At 45.4% G+C, this 24,651-nt stretch overlaps 1 protein-coding gene across 1 annotated transcript in view; it reads right to left on the bottom strand.

Annotated features, from left to right (window-relative positions):
* The window catches only part of LOC126426873 (immunoglobulin domain-containing protein oig-4-like), a 62,856-nt gene that overhangs the window by 15,152 nt on the left and 23,053 nt on the right, over nucleotides 1–24,651 (bottom strand). Inside the window, exons 2-3 of the mRNA XM_050088916.1 lie at nucleotides 13,171–13,391; nucleotides 4,089–4,238 (exon numbers count right to left, since the gene is read on the bottom strand). Coding sequence (XP_049944873.1) covers nucleotides 4,089–4,238; nucleotides 13,171–13,374 — 354 coding nt within the window. The 5' untranslated portion in view covers nucleotides 13,375–13,391. The remainder of the gene's footprint in view (nucleotides 1–4,088; nucleotides 4,239–13,170; nucleotides 13,392–24,651) is intronic.

Here is a 24,651-nt window from a genome sequence, read left to right as displayed (position 1 = left end):
TTTTCTGCGTTTGCCTTTTGGTTGTGCGTCAGCTCCAGCTGTTTTTCAGCGTTTTTTGTCACAACTGCTGGCTAATGTGCCATCGTGTTGCAACTATTTAGACGATATTGTTGTGTCCGGTCGGACGCCTGCTGAACATTTCCGTAATTTGGAGTGTTTGTTTAAAGTGTTGTCTCAGGCAGGCCTACGTTGCAACATCGATAAATGTTCATTTTTCCTTACGGAGATGGAGTATCTGGGACATGTTATTAATGCTCAAGGCATTCATCCCTCCCAGTCACATTTAGCAGCTATTCGTGATTTGCCCGCCCCTCGCAATCTGCAGGAATTGCAAGCAGTTCTTGGCAAATTGACGTATTATATTAGGTTTATACCTAATGCATCACAGATTGCTGCACCGTTGCATCGTCTCCGCCGTAAGAATGTTCCGTTTGTGTGGTCAGCTGATTGCCAATCAGCCTTTCAGCAACTTAAAGAGGCTTTATTGAATGATCCTTGTCTGGTCCATTACGACCCTCACAAGCCTCTGGTGTTAGCTTGTGATGCCTCTTCTTTCGGCCTCGGTGCTGTGTTGTCTCACCGAGTCGGTAACACCGAACGTCCTATTGCGTTCGCATCTAAATTGCTAAACGAAGCTCAGTGTAATTATAGCCAATTGGACAAGGAAGCGTTGGCTATTGTGTTCGGTGTCACAAAATTCCATCACTACCTCTATGGTAGACCATTGTATTTAGTAACAGATCACAAGCCCCTGACGTCACTGTTTCATCCGTCTAAACCAGTTCCTCAGTGGACAGCTCAAAGACTACAACGTTGGGCTCTTTTGTTATCACAATACCAGTATGAGATACTGTATCGCCCTACAGCTCAGCATGCAAACGCTGACGCGCTTTCTAGATTGCCGATTGCTGCGGATGATGTCTTCGATTCCTCTGACGACTCTTGCCATCAGATTGACGCCGATGAGCATCAATCCCTCCGGGATTTTCCGATTGATTATCGTCAGGTGGCACGTGAGACAGCTACGGATCCTCGTCTGAGTTTACTATTACGTTTTGTTCAACGTGGTTGGCCGTCCAAGGCAAAGGACATATCGGATCCTGTGGTTCGTCGCTATTATCCGCAACGTCATCTGTTGTCTGTTTCGCACGGCGTTTTGCTGTTACGCACCGAGAATGACCAGCTTCGTGTAGTGGTTCCCCAAGTGCTCCAATCCAAGGTCCTCGACTTGTTGCATCAAGGTCATTGGGGAGTGGTCCGCACCAAGCAGCTTGCCCGCCGTCATTGTACGTGGATCGGCATTGATAAGCAGATTACGCGGATGTCTACCGATTGTTCGACGTGTGCCGAACACCAAGCTGCTCCGCCTCAACGCTATTTTGAGTGGGCACGCCCTGCCGGTCCCTGGCAGCGAGTACATATTGATTTCGCTGGTCCATATTGGAATTCTCGTTGGCTCATCGTGATACATGCATTTAGTAATTTTCCGTTTGTTGTGCCCATGCAGTCTACAACGTCTGCACAAACTATACAGGCGTTGACTTAAATTTTTTGTATTGAGGGTCTTCCAGAAGTTTTAGTGTCTGACAATGGTCCACAATTTACCTCTGCTGAATTTGAAAGTTTTTGTTCTGCCAATGGCATTCGCCATGTTCTTACTCCGCCGTTCCACCCTCAATCGAATGGTGCAGCGGAACGTTTTGTACGCACATTCAAGGATCATATGGACCGCCTTCGTGCTACGCACTCTCGTCAGCAGGCCCTCATCACGTTCCTGTCGTCGTACCGGACCACGCCACGCGACGGCCCTTCGTCTGCGGAGCTTCTCCACGGCCGTCGTCATCGCACCCTACTACGGTTGTTGCACCCCCCGGATCGACCCGCCGCTTCTGAGCATCGCACGCGTTTTCAGCGCGACGACGCCGTTTTTTTTCAGAGTTTATCACGGTCGCCGTCGTTGGGAACGTGGTACCGTGATAAGTGTCCAGGGTCGCGGTTTTTATACTGTTCAAGGTGCTACTGGGGTGCACAGGAGGCATCAGAACCAGTTGCGCCGCGCTGGCCGCCCGGATTCTGCCGCTCGTTCTTTGTCCACAGATTTGGTCCGCGGCGGGTTCCAGCCGCGCCTTCCGACTTCGCTGCCGCCCCCAGGGCAGCAGCAGCAGCCGTCGCCGCTACCACGCCGACAGCCCGTCCCGTTGATGCCTCCCGCGCAGCTTCATCCGGGAGCACCCCAGGTGGTCGCTCCGGCGCCTGCGGTCCCTCTTCAGTCGCCACCGCCTTCGGAGCTGATGGACGTCGACCCCTCAGCCGGGCCGCCTTCCCAAGCGGTGGCTGTGCAGCCTGTCCTGCAGCAGCTTTCCTTGGGCACCCCCAGGGAGTCTGACACCGCAGCGCCCTGTCCGGCGCCCACTCAGCAGCCGTCGACGCAGCGTCAGGAGACGCTGCCTCTCTCCGTGGGTCCCGACGCCTCGTCGCGTCCAGTACCAGAAGCTGCGCCCGTGGTCACAGGCGTGCACCCTGACCTCGGTTTTCAGTCGGTGTTTCCCGAGGCCCCGCGCAGCCAATGCTGGGGTGCGGACCGGGGACTGCCACCGACAACAGTCTCCGCCCCGGTCTCTTCTGCTACGCCTGCGGCCAGACCCCTCCCCCGCCGTCGACGCTCGCCACGTCATTATTCAACGACGGTGCGGCGATTTGGGGGGGAGGAGTGTTATGTCCTAGCCAGTTATGCCACCCGAGCCCGCTGCCAAAAGGTTGGCAGCATCAAAGTTCGGACGCCGTCGGCATAAGCAGCGCCAGCGAGAGAGGAAATCGCCGCAAGTCTGCGCGCGCCACCGCTGGCTTCTGGCTTCTTAAGCGCTGGAGTCGCGAGCGCTAGGACAGTTCTGTATTCGCCGCTCAGTTGTATACTCGCCACCGAATTGTGTACTTGCTAGTCAGTTGTGTGTTCATCGCAGCAGAGTTGTTGTTTGTCGTCAGCCGACACTGACCTAGCCGCTCCGACTCGAACTAGACAGATCTCTGTAGACACGGAGTTCACCATTGTGTTTCTGTATCTTCATCAATAAAGATAACTACCGACTTTTATTTAATCTGAGTGTTTGGGCTTTCATCTTTCTGTTCACTGTTCCAGCGGACCGGTCGGCCCGCTATTAAAAGTGTGGCGGTGACTTCGTAAGCCATTTCTACAGCCAAGTGTTTGTCGCTACGAACACTGCCACAAAAGTACACATTTCTCCTCCTTACACGAGGCACCACAACAACGTTTCACCAGGCAACGCCGGTCAACTGCTGTTTGTGTATGAGAAATCGGTTGGAAACTTTCCTCGTGTCAGCACGTTGTAGGTGTCGCCACTGGCGCCAACCTTGTTTGAATGCTCTGAAAAGCTAATCATTTGCATATCACAGTATCTTCTTCCTTTCGGTTAAATTTCGCGTCTGTAGTAAGTCATCTTCGTGGCGTAGCAGTTTTAATGGCCAGTAGCGTGAAAAAGTGTTTTATTTGCATCATTTAGCTGCACCTTCGAAGTACTCTACAAAGAAGTCAGTCTGAGTTAGATGTTTGTCGTGGTGCCATCCGTCCAATACCATCATCATAGAAGGAAGACACCTGTGACTTCAGCCAGTTCTATACACTGGTCTGCAGCTCGTTCTCTGTGCCAAAATGCGGTTCTCATATCCAGCAGTTCATGTGAGCCAACAGATGAGAATCAGAGCGAGTCAACTCTGGGCTGTGTGATGGGTGTTCCAACAGTTCCCATTCAAAGCACTGCAGAACCATCTTCGTTGCCCCCACAGTGTGGGGCTGAGAATTGGCACAGAGAAGAAAATGCATGACAGGTATGTTATGGGGGCTGTAGGAAATCAGGGGGAACCCCTCAGCAGGCACCCGACACTTGAGGGGAGACAGTTTTCTTTGCGTATTTATGTGCTCACTATGTGCTCCGAAGTGAAAAGTGTTATGTGACACTATAGACACATCCAAACCTTCACCGCACTTGCACTTAATATTGTGACCCATCGGAGGCTGATGAAAAGAAGAACGGAATTCATACCATTAGGGTTTAGCTGAATGGCATACTGACCTGGAAGTACTTGTGGCCGAAGAGCTCGATGCCGTCCTTGAACCAGGTGATGTGTGGCCGGGGGTAGCCCTGGGCCATGCAGAAGAAGGAGATCTTGCGGCCGAGCATGTAGTCCAGCTCAAAGTGCGACGCCTTCACGATGCGTGCTCCCTGCAACCGTGCAACATCTCTCAGCATGGCTTGAGCCTTGTGTGTGTGTGTGTGTGTGTGTGTGTGTGTGTGTGTCTGAGCATTCTTCAACCACTCGTACATTACTGACCACTAAAGCTTAAACATTGTCAAGGCAGCCCACAACAAACATCAAGTTGGCATCAAGGGTGCTACGTCATTGGATATGAAAATTAAATGCAACTGCCCAAAGTAGCATGAACTAACACCATGTATATAGAGAGTTAGTGGACAGTATGCTACTCGATATTTTATTTTAGTATATAAGCTGATGTGGTAGATGGACACAGTCAACTGTGAGTAATCTATTACTGCTATCCTTGTCCATCGAGGACAACGTACTGGGTTCTATTAAGAAGTCTTCGAGCCACTCACATACTTGGTAACCAATCCCATATGCTCGTACCTTAGTTAGGAGTCTGCAGCCGGCCAGTGTGGCCGTGCGGTTCTAGGCGCTTCAGTCTGTTCAGTCTGGAACCGCGTGACCGCTATCCTTAGTTGTTGGATGTGATTTCTTTCCTTAATGTTTTAAATTTGTTTTGTTCGACAATTTGATGTTGCATGTGAATTAAAATATGTTTTTTATCATTTTGGCAGTCATAAGAATGCAACTTTGACTGTATATATATATATATATATATATATATATATATATATATATATATATATACCTGTAGGTACTGGCGGAACTAAAACTGTGATGACGGGGCGTGAGTCATGCTTGGATAGCTCAGTTGGTAGAGCACTTGCCCGCGAAAGGCAAAGGTCCCGAGTTCGAGTCTTGGTCTGGCACACATTTTTAATCTGCCAGGAAGTTTCAAACCTGTAGATAATCTGCCCATTACTACTCAATACAATATATTGGTTATGAACTGCAGATTGAAACTGAAGAAAATGCAAAAAGGTGGGAATTTAAGGAGATGGGACCTGGATAAACTGAAGGAACCAGAGGTTGTAGAGAGTTTCAGGGAGAGCATAAGGGAACAATTGACAGGAATGGGAGAAAGAAATACAGTAGAAGAAGAATGGGTAGCTCTGAGGGATGAAGTAGTGAAGGCAGCAGACGATCAAGTAGGTAAAAAGAAGAGGGTTAGTAGAAATCCTTGGGTAACAGAAGAAATATTGAATGTAATTGATGAAAGGAGAAAATATAAAAATGCAGTAAATGAAGCAGGCAAAAAGGAATACAAACGTCTCAAAAATGAGATCGACAGGAAGTGCAAAATGGCTAAGCAGGAATGGCTAGAGGACAAATGTAAGGATATAGAGGCTTATCTCACTAGGGCTAAGATAGATACTGCCTACAGGAAAATTAAAGAGACCTTTGGAGAGAAGAGAACGACTTGTATGAATTTCAAGAGCTCAGATGGAAACCCAGTTCTAAGCAAAAAAGGGAAGGCAGAAAGGTGGAAGGCGGATATAGAGGGTTTATACAAGGGCGATGTACTTGAGGACAAGATTATGGAAATGGAAGAGGATGTAGATGAAGATGAAATGGGAGATAAGATACTGCGTGAAGAGTCTGACAGAGCACTGAAAGACCTGAGTTGAAACAAGGCCCCGGGAGTAGACAATATTCCATTAGAACTACTGATGGCCTTGGGAGAGCCAGTCATGACAAAACACTAACATCTGGTGAGCAAGATGTATGAGACAGGCAAAATACCCACAGACTTCAAGAAGAATATAATAATTCCAATCCCAAAGAAAGCAGGTGTTGACAGATGTGAAAATTACCGAACTCAAATGGCTCAAATGGCTCTGAGCACTATGGGACTCAACTGCTGAGGTCATTAGTCCCCTAGAACTTAGAACTAGTTAAACCTAACTAACCTAAGGACATCACAAACATCCATGCCCGAGGCAGGATTCGAACCTGCAACCATAACGGTCTTTCGGTTCTAGACTGCAGCGCCTTTAACCGCACGGCCACTTCGGCCGGCAAAATTACCGAACTATCAGTTTAATAAGTCACAGCTGCAAAATACTAACACGAATTCTTTACAGACGAATGGAAAAACTAGTAGAAGCGGACCTCGGGGAAGATCAGTTTGGATTCCGTAGAAATGTTGGAACACGTGAGGCAATACTAACCTTACGACTTATCTTAGAAGAAAGATTAAGAAAAGGCAAACCTACGTTTCTAGCATTTGTAGACTTAGAGAAAGCTTTTGACAACGTTAACTGGAATACTCTGTTTCAAATTCTGAAGGTGGCAGGGGTCAAATACAGGGAGCGAAAGGCTGTTTACAATTTGTACAGAAACCAGATGGCAGTTATAAGAGTCGAGGGGCATGAAAGGGAAGCAATGGTTGGGAAAGGAGTGAGACAGGGTTGTAGCCTCTCGCCGATGTTATTCAATCTGTATATTGAGCAAGCAGTAAAGGAAACAAAAGAAAAATTTGGAGTAGGTATTAAAATTCATGGAGAAGAAGTAAAAACTTTGAGGTTCGCCGATGACATTGTAATTCTGTCAGAGACAGCAAAGGACTTGGAAGAGCAGTTCAACGGAATGGACAGTGTCTTGAAAGGAGGATATAAGACGAACATCAACAAAAGCAAAACGAGGATAATGGAATGTAGTCAAATTAAATTGGGTGATGCTGAGGGGATTAGATTAGGAAATGAGACACTTAAAGTAGTAAAGGAGTTTTGCTATTTAGCGAGTAAAATAACTGATGATGGTCGATGTAGAGAGGATATAAAATGTAGACTGGCAATGGCAAGGAAATCGTTTCTGAAGAAGAGAAATTTGTTAACATCGAGTATAGATTTAAGTGTCAGGAAGTCGTTTCTCAAAGTATTTGTATGGCGTGTAGCCATGTATGGAAGTGAAACATGGACGATAACCAGTTTGGACAAGAAGAGAATAGATGCTTTCGAAATGTGGTGCTACAGAAGAATGCTGAAGATAAGGTGGGTAGATCACGTAACTAATGAGGAGGTATTGAATAGGATTGGGGAGAAGAGAAGTTTGTGGCACAACTTGACCAGAAGAAGGGATCGGTTGGTAGGACACGTTTTGAGGGCAGCGTGGAGGGTAAAAATCGTAGAGGGAGACCAAGAGATGAATACACTAAGCAGATTCAGAAGGATGTAGGTTGCAGTAGGTACTGGGAGATGAAGAAGCTTGCACAGGATAGAGTAGCATGGAGAGCTGCATCAAACCAGTCTCAGGACTGAAGACCACAACAACAACGCCGGCCGAAGTGGCCGTGCGGTTAAAGGCGCTGCAGTCTGGAACCGCAAGACCGCTACGGTCGCAGGTTCGAATCCTGCCTCGGGCATGGATGTTTGTGATGTCCTTAGGTTAGTTAAGTTTAACTAGTTCTAAGTTCTAGGGGACTAATGACGTCAGCAGTTGAGTCCCATAGTGCTCAGAGCCATTTTTTTTTGACAACAACAACAACAATGGGAAAGTGGCACAAGTTGCCCACTTCAGATAACTGGGAGAGATAATCCAACCATCAGGTCTCAACTCAATAGCCAATAAAGATAGAATCTCCAGATTACAAAAAGCATATAAGCTCACTTGGAATCACTATAATAAGAAATCTATTTCTGTCAATGCGAAACTAAGGCATTACAACACAGTAGTACTACCAGAAGCACTTTATGCTGCAGAAACTACAGTGATTCATAGTCATACGAAGATCAGAGAGATTGGAAAGCAAGAAAGAAAAATTGTGAGGAATACATATGGACCAGTGTTTCTGGAAGGAATTTGAATGAAGAGACCAACGAGAGAGATTTACAAAGATATAGAATCAATAACAGACACCATTAGAAAGAGAAGAATGAAATTTTATGGGCATATCAGCAGGATTAATAAAGGCAGATTCACAAGACAAATCTTTAAGATAGTAAGCAAGAGCAAAAACAAGACAAAGTGGGTCACTGAAGCAGAAGAAGACATTAAAAAACCTGGGATCATACAAGACAACATAAGCAATAGAGAACAGTTTAGAAACATCATACAGAAACACACACTTAAGCAAGAACATACGGAGAACAGAACCGGAAAAAGATGGTCGGAAGAATGGAAGAGAGAACACAGTGAACGTATGAAGAGAATTTGGGAAGAACGAAGAAAGGAGAAGAAATCATGACCACTCAAGTTCAATCGCTCTCTCAAAAGGGAATAATCGAAAATAATAATAATATATGTGCGTGTGTAAGCAGTCAAAGTTGCATATATATTATATATTCATAGAAGATGTTGAAAGTGGCCCCCTGTAACAACATTACACAATTCTACACATCTCAGGGTATTTAGATACTATTGGCAGCAACTTCACTGTTTATGTTGCGCTTCAGTTCCTGTATTGTGCGTGCATTTGTTTACTAGACATTGCTCTTCAAGCGTCACCATAGGAAAAAAGTCACTTGTTGTTAGATCCTTAGAACGTGGTGGCTATAAATACACTCCTGGAAATTGAAATAAGAACACCGTGAATTCATTGTCCCAGGAAGGGGAAACTTTATTGACACATTCCTGGGGTCAGATACATCACATGATCACACTGACAGAACCACAGGCACATAGACACAGGCAACAGAGCATGCACAATGTCGGCACTAGTACAGTGTATATCCACCTTTCGCAGCAATGCAGGCTGCTATTCTCCCATGGAGACGATCGTAGAGATGCTGGATGTAGTCCTGTGGAACGGCTTGCCATGCCATTTCCACCTGGCGCCTCAGTTGGACCAGCGTTCGTGCTGGACGTGCAGACCGCGTGAGACGACGCTTCATCCAGTCCCAAACACGCTCAATGGGGGACAGATCCGTGGATCTTGCTGGCCAGGGTAGTTGACTTACACCTTCTAGAGCACGTTGGGTGGCACGGGATACATGCGGACGTGCATTGTCCTGTTGGAACAGCAAGTTCCCTTGCCGGTCTAGGAATGGTAGAACGATGGGTTCGATGACGGTTTGGATGTACCGTGCACTGTTCAGTGTCCCCTCGACGATCACCAGTGGTGTACGGCCAGTGTAGGAGATCGCTCCCTCCACCATGATGCCGGGTGTTGGCCCTGTGTGCCTCGGTCGTATGCAGTCCTGATTGTGGCGCTCACCTGCACGGCGCCAAACACGCATACAACCATCATTGGCACCAAGGCAGAAGCGACTCTCATCGCTGAAGACGACACGTCTCCATTCGTCCCTCCATTCACGCCTGTCGCGACACCACTGGAGGCGGGCTGCACGATGTTGGGGCGTGAGCGGAAGACGGCCTAACGGTGTGCGGGATCGTAGCCCAGCTTCATGGAGACGGTTGCGAATGGTCCTCACCGATACTCCAGGAGCAACAGTGTCCCTAATTTGCTGGGAAGTGGCGGTGCGGTCCCCTACGGCACTGCGTAGGATCCTACGGTCTTGGCGTGCATCCGTGCGTCGCTGCGGTCCGGTCCCAGGTCGACGGGCACGTGCACCTTCCGCCGACCACTGGCGACAACATCGATGTACTGTGGAGACCTCACGCCCCACGTGTTGAGCAATTCGGCGGTACGTCCACCCGGCCTCCCGCATGCCCACTATACGCCTTTGCTCAAAGTCCGTCAACTGCACATACGGTTCACGTCCACGCTGTCGCGGCATGCTACCAGTGTTAAAGACTGCGATGGAGCTCCGTATGCCACGGCAAACTGGCTGACAGTGACGGCGGCGGTGCACAAATGCTGCGCAGCTAGCGCCATTCGACGGCCAACACCGCGGTTCCTGGTGTGTCCGCTGTGCCGTGCGTGTGATCATTGCTTGTACAGCCCTCTCGCAGTGTCCGGAGCAAGTATGGTGGGTCTGACACACCGGTGTCAATGTGTTCTTTTTTCCATTTCCAGGAGTGTATTTCCTGATACTTCGTTCCCCAGTGAAGACATACGGATTCGTTCCAGGGATGCAGTAGATGTGTGGCATGTTGCCCCATCTTGCTATAAGAAACAGTATTGTCTTTCATAGTCAGTGAGTTGTATAAAGAATTTCCATATATGGAACCATGTCGAAGGTATTGTCGAAGAATATCGGTCCAATGTTGTGCGTTCGTGTTGCACCTCACCAAACGCCGATTTTTTCATAACAGAGTGGTTGCTGACACACAATGTAGAGATGGTCTGATACCCAGTACCTTGTGTTCTGTGAATTCACATGACCAGAAAGATGAAACCATGTGTTATCACTCACGATGTAATGGAAAGGTTTACCAAACTATCATTGGCCACAAGCAGTAATCTACACCTTTTGGTGTCATCGTCCCATAATTGCTGCACAACCGTCACATGATATGGCATCAACACACGCTGGCAACACCTCCTATTTACATGCGCCTCTGAATAATCCTTCAACGGATACCTGCTATAACTTCTGGTGTGCAAACTGAAGGAGTTCTTTGTCATTTTACATTTTACACAGATCTGTAGGTGCGCCTGTTTTTATACAGACTCTGTATTGCTCTCTTTACTGGTAGTTCTCTATCTGGGTGCTTGACCCCAAAAGTTCTCGACTTTCTTCAAGCGAACTTGTATTAACATATGCTTCAAAAAATGGTTCAAATGGCTCTAAGCACTATGGGACTTAACATCTGAGGTCATCAGTTCCCTAGACTTATAACTACTTAAACCTAACTAACCTAAGGACTCCACACACATCCATGCCCGAGACAGGATTCGAACCTGGGACCGTAGCAACTGCGCGGTTCCGGACTGAAGCGCCTACCACCGCTCGGCCACAGAGATCGGCTAAATATGCTTCCACAATTTCAGTTCTTTCCTCTATATAAAAAGACTAAACTCCATCTGAACAGGCGATGAAGGCCCAAAGGTACCGACCGGCCGCCGTGTCATCCTCAAACTCTAGGCGTGAGCGGATGCAGATACGGAGGGGCATGAGGTCAGCTCACTGCCCTCCTCTCCATATGTCGGGTTACGAGACCGTCTTTCCTCTATCAGCAAAGTCATTTTGTCGACCCACGAAGAGAAACGTTTAACTTCAGTGATGAAATAAGCTCAAATGCTGACAGAAGAATGCTAAGAAACGGTTATTGCCTAAAACTCTCCATTGTTGTAGCTGCTTTCAAAAGTCGAAATATTGCAGTCGCTTTCAAAGAGGAGGTGGGCTACCCAATGTATGTAAACAACTAGTTGTCAAAAAATTAAAAAGTATTATAATATACATGCAACATCAAATTATCGAACAGCTTTAAAACGTCACTGAAAAAATATTACATCTAGCAAATAAGTATAGTAGCAACAGTTCAGTCAGAGTTGAAATGTCCATCTACAACATCAAGATATGTACTGATGAAGGCAGTAAAGCTGAAATGAGCTTATATATTCAAATAAAATATCAAGCAGCATACTGTTTATTAATTCTCTGCACAATATCCTACAACGACATAATTTATTCTGCAGATCCCACAATAAAAGAAATTAACGCAATGTACATTCTGTATACAGGGTGTGTGAAAATTTATTATGTACGAGGGGCGTTTGAAAAGTCCGTGCAAAAATAAAAACTACTTACGTGTTTCGGGTAAACCTTTTTTATTTTTTGGCATAATCTCCTTTTAGACTTATACGCTTTGTCCAACGCTGTTCTAATTTGTTGATCCCTTCTGAATAATAGGAATTGTCCAAGTCTGCAAAATAGCTATTACTTGCTGCAATCACCCTTTCGTTTGAGTAAAATCTTTGCCCCATCAGCCATTTCTTCAAACGGGAGAACAAATAGTAGTCCGAGAGAGCCAAGTCTGGAGAATAGGAGGGTTGTGAAACGAGTTAGAATCCTATTTCCATTAATTTTGCGACCACAACTGCTGAGGTGTGTGCTGGTGCATTGTCGTGATGGAAAAGGACTTTTTTGCGGTCCAATCTCCGGCGTTTTTCTTGCAGCTCGGTTTTCAAACGCTCCAATAACGATGGATAATATGCACCTGTGGCTGTGTCAAGTGCTACACTACTAATGGAGTATTCAAACATTACGGGATTCTTTTTCCTATTCATCTGCATTAATTTACATTTATCTATATTTAGAGTTAGCTGCCATTCCTTACACCAATCACAAATCCTGTCCAAGTCATCTCGTATCCTCCTACAGTTACTCAACGACGACACCTTCCCGTACACCACAGCATAATCAGCAAACAGCTGCACATTGCTATCCACCCTATCCAAAAGATCATTTATGTAGATAAAAAACAAGAGCGGACCTACCACACTTCCCTGGGGCACTCCAGATGATACCCTCACCTCCGATGAACACTCACCATCGAGGACAACGTACTGGGTTCTATTACTTAAGAAGTCTTCGAGCCACTCACATACTTGGGAACCAACCCCATATGCTCGTACCTTAGTTAGGAGTCTGCAGCCGGCCAGTGTGGAAGTGCGGTTCTAGGCGCTTCAGTCTGGAACCGTGTGACCGCTACGGTCGCAGGTTCGAATCCTGCCTCGGGCATGGATGTGTGTGATGTCCTTAGGTTAGTTAGGTTTAAGTAATTCTAAGTTCTAGGGGACTGATGACCACAGATGTTAAGTGCTATAGTGCTCAGAGCCATTTGAACCATTTAGGAGTCTGCAGTGGGGCACCGAGTCAAGGAATGTGGCATCCGTCTGACACCCTTCATCCACGGTTCGCAAGATATGTGAAAAAAGGGAGAGTTGCGTTTCGCAGGAGCGATGCTTTCTAAAGCCGTGCTGATGCAGGGACAGCAACTTCTCTGTCTCAAGGAAATTCATTATATTCGAACTGAGAATATGTTCGAGAATCCTACGACAAACCGATGTTAAGGGTATTGGTCTAACTTCCCCTACTATAAAGACTGTAATACTTGTGATCACTACTGTACTTATGCTCAGTGTCGGTGAAGTAGTCCAGTGGTCGGGTAGCTCCGGTTTGCGGTAACCCGCAGCGAACTCACGTCTTTGTGGTCGTAGTAGGGGCTGTGAGTCTGCACGATGCCGGCCAGGATGCGCGATCCGTAGGTGCGCCTGCCGCCGCGCCCGCCGGCTCGCCCCCGGCCGCCGCCGCCCCCGCGCGCCGCCTCCGCCGCCCCCAGCGCCAGAGCCACCACCAGGACCACCGACAGGGCCACCGCGCCCACACAGCGGCCGCAGGCCTTCATGGGGCAGCCCTGCTGACCTGCCAACATCACTCAGTTGTATGACCTGCCAGTGTCAGACAGTTGTATGACCTGCCAACACTAGATAGTTCTATGACCTGCCACCATCACACAGTTGTATGACCTGGCAATGGTAGACAGTTGAATGACCTGCCAACACCAGATAGTTCTATGACCTGCCAACATCACACAGTTGTGTGACCTGCCAATGTCAGACAGTTGTATGAGCTGCCAACACCAGATAGTTCTATGAAATGCCAACATCACACATTTGTGTGACCTGCCAGTATCAGAAAGTTGTATGAGCTGCCAACACCAGATAGTTCTATGAAATGCCAACATCACACATTTGTGTGACCTGCCAGTGTCAGACAGTTGTATGACCTGCCAATACCAGATAGTTCTATGACCTGCTAACATTACATAGTTATATGATCTGCCAACATGGGATAGTTGTATGACCTGCCAACACCAGATAGTTCTGTGACCTGCCAACATCACACAGTTGTATGACCTGCCAATGTCAGGCAGTTGTATGACCTGCCAACACCAGACAGTTCTATGACCTGCCAACATCACACAGTTGTGTGATCTGCCAATGTCAGACAGTTGTTGGGACCTGCCCTATAGACATAACAATACGTTACAGAGCTGCTCTTTACTGACTTAAGAGGGACAAGGTCGATAAAGTCACCGAAATTATGGGAACCAACATTATGAACAAAACACAAATGAAACAGTGGCAGATTCAGACATGGCAGAGAGAGTGGGATGCATCCAACAAGGGTCGCCGAGTACACTCTTTCTTTCCTGAAGTACACAAAAGACTACAACTGAAACATGTCGACTCAAGCCGGGGGATGACAGGTCACAGGCCGTATCCGTTACATTTAAACCGCAGAGGACTAACTATCGATGAAGTATGTGTATGCGGAGAAACTGGGACACCAGAACATGTCACACTGCTGTGCAACACGCTGGTACAAGTGACACCTATACAGAATGACAATGACATCGCCAGAATAACACGTAATCCCGATGACTGGAACACAATAAATAGCGTAGCTGATGTTGTATCGAACACTCTGCATGAAGAATACATGCGCCAAAACCCATATGGAAGGAGGTGTAGGGAAGCAGAAACAACACAACAAACCACATGGGAGGACACAAAGACGAACACAGACTCTGAAACCGAGGAAGGAACTCTAAGTGAACATGACTTGAAAGGGATCAACATGTAAGGGACCAAAACCAACAGTGTATGACACTGCGTGCCACAACACAGTCACAAACAACACAACAATCACGAAACAAATAAACACCGGCGCCACATACTGAGACTGCAGTAATGAGGTTATATCTCTTGGGAGGAGAAGGCTCGAAGGACTTTAATTCCGAGGCTCCTCCTCCATAATGGTATCCTGCATAGTGTTTAAAGTATACCGCACACAAGCAGTAAAGTATTGCTCTTCTTATTGTGTGCAGACAGAAACATATTCTCTTCTCTATTCAAACCTATAATCAATGAATTTCAAATATCCGAAATTAATTAAGTTATTTAAGAAATAATGCATTCAAGTAGCAATGAACTATATTCTATTTCAAATAACAAGTTACAAACACAAGTGTATTTATCACGTGAAGCTAAAATTCATGTATTCCATGTATGAAGTGCTCAGTCGACATTTAATCTGTATAATCTGTGTGAACATACATTAGCGCAAACCATTCAGAATAGCTCGAGGTTGTAGCGAGACCTTCTGCTCTGAAATAGGTAGAAATAGGCCATTACTAACCAACATGCTACGTAGACTGCATTACTCATCCAAATACAGCATATCACTTCCCTCTATATATTACACATTATTCTTAACCACGCTCATTGTGTTACATTTCCTGTTTTTTCTTTTTCTTTAACATTTGCATTGCATAAATTATATTCCCATCAACTAGGTGGTAACAAATTATATGGAACCATTTTAAACAGTTGGTCCCGGCGGAGTTTCGAGTCCTCCCTCGGGCATCAGTGTGTGTGTTTGTCCTTAGGATGATTTAGGTTAAGTAGTGTGTAAGCTTAGTCCCATAAGATTTGACACACATTTGACATTTTTTTAACCATTTTAACAATTGTTAAGCATTCAATTCGCTCAGAGAAATCTTTATATATTATGTTCCTTATATTATTTAAAAAAAAAGATTTAACAACTGTATACCAACAAGACTGTAACAGTGAGAAGTCTTTGCTGTTAGATTCAGAAGCATCTGACCCACATTACATTTCAAGGCAGTGGGTTACTCTGCACTGTTAATGAAACAAATAAATAAATAAATAAAAGTTGTATGACCTGCCAACACCAGATAGTCCTATGACCTGCCAACATTACACAATTATATGATTTGCCAACATGGGATAGTTGTATGACCTGACAATACCAGACAGGTGTATGATCTGCCAATGTCAGACCTGTCAACACCAGGCCGTTTTATAGCTTGCTAACATCAAACAATTGTATGTCTAGTCTTAACCACATAGCAACTTGAAAATCACTGAGCACACACAACAGCTGCAGGCCTTAATGCAAAAGGTAGATTAACGGGACAGCACTGGGCAGCTGTGTGGAATGCTACCGTCCAGTCAAACACACTCATACAGCAGCTGTAGGCATCCGCGGGGGAGCCCACCTAATATGATAACACCAGATAGCTGTACAGCTTGACAACACCAGGTAAACGACAGTATTCTGCAAACTCTTCAACCTCTTCGCATACTAATATATACATACATCAAAAAAAGTTATGCATCACCCCAGTTCCCAGAACTCTGGAAGATATACGTTGACTGTGGGTATTGTATCACAGACACAGTCTCTTTCACTGTTCAGAGATCAGCGCCTATTAGGCGGAGGGGGTCCGACAGCCGATCAGTTCCAGTCATTCCACCAGGAAGGAGGTACACGGCTCGTGTTGTCTGTAGTTCAACCGTGCCTAGACGGTCAATACCGCGGTTCGATCGCGTCCGCATTGTTACTTTGTGCCAGGAAGGGCTCTCAACAAGGGAAGTGTCCAGGCGTCTCGGAGTGAACCGGAGGGATGTTGTTCGGACATGGAGGAGATACAGAGAGACGGGAACTGTCGATGACATGCCTCGCTCAGGCCGCCCGAGGGCTACTACTGCAGTGGATGACCGCTACCTACGGATTATGGCTCGGAGGAACCCTGACTGCAACGCCACCATGTTGATTAATGCTTTTCGAGCAGACAAAAGACGTCGTGCGCAATGGGCTGCATGATGCGCAACTTCACTCCAGGCGTCGACGGCGAGGTCCATCTTTGCAACCACGACACCATGCAGTGCAGTACAGATGGGCCCAACAACATGCCGAATGGACCGCTCAGGACTGGCACGACGTTCTCTTCACCGATGAGTGTCACATTTGCCTTCAACCAGACAATCATCGGAGACGTGTTTGGAGGCAACCCGGTCAGGCTGAACGCCTTAGACACACTGTCCAGCGAGTGCAGCAAGGTGGAGGTTCCCTGCTGTTTTGGGGTGACATTATGTGGGGCCGACGTACGCCGCTGGTGGTGTGGAAGGAGGTGTAACGGCTGTACGGTACGTGAATGCGATCCTCCAACCAATATTGCAACTGTATCAGCAGCATATTGGCGAAGCATTCGTGTTCATGGACCGCAATTCGCGTCTCCATCGTGCACATCTCGTCAACGACTTCCTTCAGGATAACGACATCACTTGACTAGAGTGGCCAGCGTGTTCTCCAGACATGAAACCTATCGGACATGCCTGGGATAGACTGAAAAGGGCTGTTTACGGACGACATGACCCACCAACCACTCTGAGGGATCTACACCGAATCGCCGTTGAGGAGTGGGACAATCTGGACCAACAGTGCCTTGATGAACTTACGGGTAGTTTGCCATGACGAATATAGGCATGAATCAAATGGTTCAAATGGCTCTGGGCACTACGGGACTTAACATCTGAGGTCATCAGTCCCCTTGAACTTAGAACTACTTAAAACTAACTAACCTAAGGACATCGCACACATCTATGCCCGAGGCAGGATTCGAACCTGCGACCGTAGCTACTGACCTTACTTTTCGTCAGTTACTCACTTAATAAACTAAATAAACCAATGTTTCATACTTCTCTCCAATGTGTCTGCACATTGGAGAGGTGAGAATGCGTAAATTCTGCTATGTTTTGCGAAAAGAAAGAAATTTTAACACGACAACAGGAAGAATGTGTAAGTTTTACTCAAAATTCACCACTCATGGAGCTTCTCTGATAGTTACAAATAGTTAACAAGCCAAGGGAAAATAAATCGCTTCATTTTCAGCGTTATTCGCTTTAGATACTAACCAAAGCACAGGTGATAGTAAATTTTTCTGAATGTGTGAGCATGAAGGGGTTCCACTTGTTGTTGTGATCTTCACTCCAGCGACTGCTTTGATGCAGCTCTCCTCGCTACTCTATCCTGTCCAAGCTTCATCATCTCCTAGTACCTACTGCAACCTACATCCTTATGAATCTGCTTAGTGTATTCATCTCTTGGTCTCCCCCTACGATTTTTACGCTCCACGCTGACCTCCAATACCAAATTGGTGATCCCTTGATGCCTCAGAGTACGTCCTACCAAGCGATCCCTTCTCCTAATCAAGTTGTGCCACAAATTTATCTTCTCCCAAATTCTATTCAATACCTCCCCATTAGTTACGTGATCTACCCATCTAATCTTGAGCGTTCTTCTGTAGTACCACATTTCGAAAGCTTCTATCCTCCTCTTGTCTAAACTATTTATCCACCACGTTTCACTTTCATATATGGCCACACGCCATACAAATACTTTCGTAAAAGACTTCCTGACACTTAAATCTATACTCGATTTTAACAAATTTCTCTTCTCCAGAAACGCTTTCCTTGCCATTGCCAGTCTACATTTTATATCCTCTCTACTTCGACCATCATCAGTTATTTTGCTCGCCAAATAGCAAAACTCCTTTACTACTTTAAGCGTCTCATTTCCTAATCTAATTCCCTCAGCACCACTCGATTTAATTCGACTACATTCCATTATCCTCCTTTTGCTTTTGTTGATGTTCATCTTACACCCTCCTTTCAAGACAGTGTCCATTCCGTTCAACTGCTCTTACAAGTCCTTTGCTGTCTCTGACAGAATTGCAATGTCATTGGCGAACGTCAAAGATTTTATTTCTTCTCAATGGATTGTAATTCCTACTCTGAATTTTTCTTTTGTTTCCTTTACTGCTTGCTCAATATATAGATTTAGTAACGTGGGGGATAGGCTACAACCCTGTCTCACTCCGTTCCCAACCACTGCTTCCCTTTCATGCTCCTCGACTCTTAATATTTACAAGAAAGTGAGCATAGGCTTCAGTTCAGAATGACGCTTCCCCTTCTGTGCTCGGCATTTCCCCTACAGTGGCTGCCTGTAACACCCACCCCTACCACTCTCCCCACGTGTGTCCTACCAATCGCGCACCTGCCGGCCACGGTGTTCTGTCTGAACGGTACAGTGCTTGTGCGGGTATGAATGTTTTGGAGCACATCGTCAAATGTGTGACTCTACTGGAGATGGCCACTACATGCTTGCATGATCAGGCGGTTAGCCAATATCGTGGTCATTAACGACTGCAATGGGCACTACAGCATCGACATTGTGCCGTGCACTGGTGTAAATGTATCACCTAGTGGAATGAATCTCGAGAAGCTCAGTGGTTGTGCCAGGACGTGCTAAAATCCAGACAAACGGCAGCTAGAAACATTAATGCGCCGTGAACAGGGTGAATATTCCACTATGGCGACATTCACATTGGCTTCCGTGTGACCTGTGGTAGAATCGAAGGCTGCACGATAGCTATGGATTATCGCAGACCATCGGCATCCCTTCAAGCTCGATGTCTTCCCCGATGACAATAGCATCTTCCAGCAGGTTAACTGTCTGTGCCAGAATGCCAGAATCGTGTGGTTTGAGGAACGTGACCGTGAACATACGGTGATGTTTTGGCCACCAAACTCGCCTGATCTGAACACAATAGGACACATCTGCGATGATATTGGATGCCAGCTCCGAACCCACAGACCACTCTCCAACAATTTACAGGAGTTGCGTGTCCTCTTCGTAGACACCTTGTGCCAGAAACATAGCAAGGACTCGTCACACCCATGTCACGCAGGATCGGTGGTTACTGCGTTTGTAATGGTACTTGAATTAGGTTACCATTACGGCACCTCACCTGAACCTCTCGATACCAGCAATGTTCTACTGTGTTTCTGAAAAGTAGTTGACATATTTCTGAGACAACATTCAGATTTGATTTCATTAATGTAGAGGTACTTTGTTACATCTATATGTTTATATTGCAATGATGTTATTCTTATGTGTATTATTTCTTTTGCCACTATGATCTTTGTCGTACTTGTAACTCTTGATTTTTGGGCGCGTAAGCGATTATTTGTTAGAGTTAGAGGGTCGGACCTTGAAAAAGTCAAGTCTTGGACGTCATGTTGGAAAGACGCATAACGTAGTCAGCTTATAAAATGTGAGCTTTAACAGTGTGCAAGATGTTTTCAAGTAAGTTTTGTATTGTGAAGTGATGTTTTGTGTGTTATGTGATACTGCAACAAAAGCAATAATAAAGAACTGTAACTGAAATTCGGAGTGCTGATTACTTTTTTACATCACCATTGTGCTAACTTTGTAAGTTTTAATCTTCAAGAATGGTTTGTGAAACACATCTATAAAACTTTTGAATATAGCAGAATAACACCTAGGCCTCTTTGCATCCGAGCTTGGAATCATCAGCACCTAGATTTTCGACGATTGAGCCATGATTTTACAACGAGGCCAGCGTGGGAAACACGAAAAGATGAGTGCCTAGTTTATCCATTATTTCAAGAAATGACTTTATTAACTGTGCTCCAATGACACCTGCCACACAATACAACTTTGTTGTTGCCCGAAAATGCAGTATTTAGCAGCGTGAGCAACACCATAATCATTATTAAAATTTTGACCTTTGTTGTGGTAGCGTTGTTAGACGTTCCACAGATGGACAACATGCTATTAGTCAGCTGGCCATAATGCTTTAATGCTTTAGCTCACCATTGTACATCTGTAACACTTCACATCACCCTTACAACACTGTGTGATCAATCACTTACTGGAGACAGGTAATACGTCCATATTTCCTATTTCTAAAGTACGTAGCCACGCTTTGACTGCCTGAAGCCGCAAATACAATAAAAGATAGTCCGCCCCCCCCCCCCCCCGCAGCTGAGTGGTCAGCGCGACAGACTGTCAGTCCTAAGGGCCCGGGTTCGATTCCCGGTTGGGTTGGAGATTTTCTCCGCTCGGGGACTGGGTATTGTGTTGTCCTACTCATCATAATTTCATGCCCATCGACGCACAAGTCGCCGAAGTGGCGTCAAATCGAAAGACTTGCACCCGGCGAACGGTCTACCCAACGGGAGGCCCTAGTCACACGACATTTAATAAAAGATAACCATTAATTAGTGTGACTGAAATATTTAAGCATTAGTTATAAAAAAAGAATACAATATACACTGAAGAGCCAAAGATACTGGTACACCTGCCTATTATCATGTAGCGCCCCCGCGCGAACGCAGAAGAGCAGCAACACGACGTGGCATGGACTCGACTGATGTCTGGAGTAGTGCTGGAGGGAACTGACACCATGAATCGTGCCGGGCTGTTGATAGATCCGTACGAGGGGGTGGAGATCTCTTCTGAACAGCACGTTGCAAGGCATCCCAGATATGCTCAATAATGTTCATGTCGGGGAGTCTGGTGGCTGACGGAAGAGTTTAAACTCAGAAGAGTGAACCTGGAGCCACTCTGTAGCAAATGCTAGATTCATTGTCTTGCTGGAATGGCACAAGTCCGTCGGAATCCACGATGGACACGAATGGATGTAGGCACTGTCGTATCCAGACGTATCGGAGGTCCCATATGACTCCAACTGCACACGCCCCACACCATTACAGAGCCTCTACCAGCTTGAACAGTCCCCTGCTGACATGCAGGATCCATGCATTGATGAGGTTGTCTCCATACCCGTACACGTCCATCGGCTCGATACAATTTGAAACGACACTCGTCCCACCAGGCAACATGTTTCCAGTCATCAACAGTCCATCGTCGGTGTTGACGGGCCCATGTGAGCTGTAAAGCTTTGTGTCGTGCAGTCATCAAGGATACACGAGTGGACCTTCAGCTGCGAAAGCCCATATGGATGATGTTTCGTTGAATGATTCGCATGCTGACACTTGTTGATGGCCCAGCATTGAAATCTGCAGCAATTTTCGGAAGGGCTGCACTTCTGCACGTTGAACGATTCTCTTCAGTCGTCGTTGGTTCCGGTCTTCCAGGATCTTTTCCGGCCGCAACGATGTCGGATTCCTGATATTCAAGGTACACTCGTGAAGTGGTCGTACGGGAAAATCCCCACTTCATCGCTACTTCGGAGATGCTGTGTCCCATCGCTCGTGCGCCTACTATAACACCATGTTCAAACTCACTTAAATATTCTAAGCTGCCATTGTAGCATCAGTAACCGATCTAACAACTGCGCCAGACACTTGTTGTCTATTATAGGCGTTGCCGATCGCAGCTCCATATTCTGCCTTCTTACATCTCTCTGTATTTGAATACGCATGCCTATATCAGTTTCTTTGGGGCTTCAGGGTAATCTTAAGAGATTAAGGGGGGTAGGGCGTCAAACGGGCCGACTTGGAGAAGGAGAGGCACCACAGGACATCTTAATTTCCTCTGTCTATACTTTTACAAATAAATTCATAAAAGTTTGTCAGCATGACCAGGAAGGATTCAATATTCACGCTCATAGCAGTGAGCAGTGGAAGTTCAAAAATATAACAATATATATTTTTTTGTTACATGTGAAATGTCATCATTTTTCACTTACTATTGGCTGCATTTGTTGCTGTAGGTACGCTTTTCTTCATAAGTAAGGGAGATTCTTCGATGAATTTTGCACAGCATACAAACCATACTTACTCTAGAATTTTCCAAATCTATTAAAAACTGTGCTAAAAATTGAGATAATTAACCATAAAATTTGATTTTTTTCTAAACATGAAGTTTAAAGTGTAACAGCTCATTCATTTTTTCATTAATTAAATAAATTCAAGAGTTTCATACACCATACATACATACTTACGTATGGTTTGTATGCTGTGCAAAATTCATCGAAAAATCTCTCTTACTTGTGAAGAAAAGTGTACCTATAGCAGCAAATGCAGCCAATAGTAAGTGAAAAAATGATGAAATTTCACACGTAAAAAAAATTTATTTTGTTATACTTTTGAACTTACATTGCTGTGAGTTTTAATCCTGAATCCTTCCTGGTCGTGTTGACAAAGTTTTATGAATTTATTTGTAAGAGTATAGACAGTGGAAATTAAAATGTCCTGTGCTGCCTCTCCTTCTCCAAGTCGGTCAGTTTGACGTCCTACCCCCCTTAAAGGAGTAAGAATAGTCTAGATTACAACTGTTCTGCTTGTATTACTCTATAAGTGATAGAAACAAATCTCGCTCCCACTATGTTTAGATCTGTTCTGTGAGAACAGCCCGTTAACAGTAATGGCTTCGATGTAATTGTGAATTGGAAGTTGAAACAGTGTGTTAGTATTATTAAAATAGTGTTTTACCTGATTTATTCCAAAAACTGAATTCGCCGAATGGTAGATATTGATTCCAAAGATCACGAGTTTTTCCCAAGTGTGATAAGTCAGTCAAAGAAATGGAAAGCCTTATTTTTGGGGATGCTAAAGTGACTGAAATTCTTAACAGTTAAAAAATACGAACAGCAAACAGCATTGAAGTGATAACGCTTACATTCGTTTCCTGACATTTTAACGTAGCGAACATTACGCTACGCGATAATCCATTGTTAAATAATCAGTCAATTTTGAGTATCAGCCTAGCATCTCTGGTCGCTGTAGAAAGTATAATAAGCATTGAAATCATTTTTGCTGCGAGAAAGTAGTTTTACAATATAACCAAAGTACACCTGAATCCAAGGCTATAAAACCAAATGATGAACTACATTTATTTATCTGTGATTAATTTCTGTCACACAAATACATCATCAACATTTGGTTTACGATAAAAGGAAAATTTATTTAACCTGAATCCTGGATAGTTTTATCTTCTTGCTCGTTTCTGAGATACATCGATGTGTGCTTCATCATAAAGTCTACTGCTAGAACGTAACAAAAAAGAAGCCACATAAGTACGTCGAACTTTTGATACGACCACCAATGAAAAATAGCCAGTAGATCATCAGACTAAATACAAGTAGAGACTAAAAGTGAATAAAATCGCTTTAATGCAATTTGTCTCTTGACCTGATTTCTGGTTTCTTAGCGAGCGTGGTAGCATTAGTCCGTTGTCTTCCTCTACATCACCAGATGTCGCTGTTCTGACTGAACAAAACTACATTTTTTCTTCAGGGATGTACACCAGACACTGGTTGATCTCATCCATTTTGTTGTTCTTTACAGGCGGTACATACACATAGAGTAAATTTACTCTATGTACATACACGTAGGCTTTCTTTGAGAAGGGCTCCAAAGGTTGTACATCTTTCCTCAGCCAACAATTAGCGACCACCGTAGGCTAGCAATATTCGTGTTGCACGTAACACAAGTGTGTTTTCCGCTGAAAAGGACAGCACATGATACACTACTCGCCATTAAAACTGGACCACAAAGACGACATGCTACAGACGCGAAATTTAACCGACAGGAAGAAGATGTTGTGATATGCATATGATTAGCTTTTCAGAGCATTCACACAAGGTTGGCGCCGGTGGCGACACCTGCAACGTGCTGACATGAGTAAAGTTTCCAACCGATTTCTCATACACAAACAGCAGTTGACCGCCGTTGCCTGGTGAAACGTTGTTGTGATGCCACGTGTAAGGAGGAGAAATGCGTACCACCACTTTTCCGACTTTGACAAATGTGGGATTGTAGCCTATCGCGATTGCGGTTTACCGTATCCCGACATTGCTACTCGCGTTGGTCGAGATCCAATGACTGTTAACAGAATATGGAATCCGTGGGTTCAGGAGGGTAGTATGGAACGCCGTGCTGGATCCCAACGGCCTCGTATCACTAGCAGTCGAGATGACAGGCATCTTATCCGCATGGCTGTAACGGATCGTGCAGCCACGTCTCGATCCCCGAGTCAG

This window comes from Schistocerca serialis, chromosome 11, assembly GCF_023864345.2.
Source record: "Schistocerca serialis cubense isolate TAMUIC-IGC-003099 chromosome 11, iqSchSeri2.2, whole genome shotgun sequence".
Lineage (NCBI taxonomy): Eukaryota > Metazoa > Arthropoda > Insecta > Orthoptera > Acrididae > Schistocerca > Schistocerca serialis.
The sequence above is the reverse complement of the archived record's forward strand: the minus strand, read 5'-3'. Positions and strand labels throughout refer to the sequence as shown.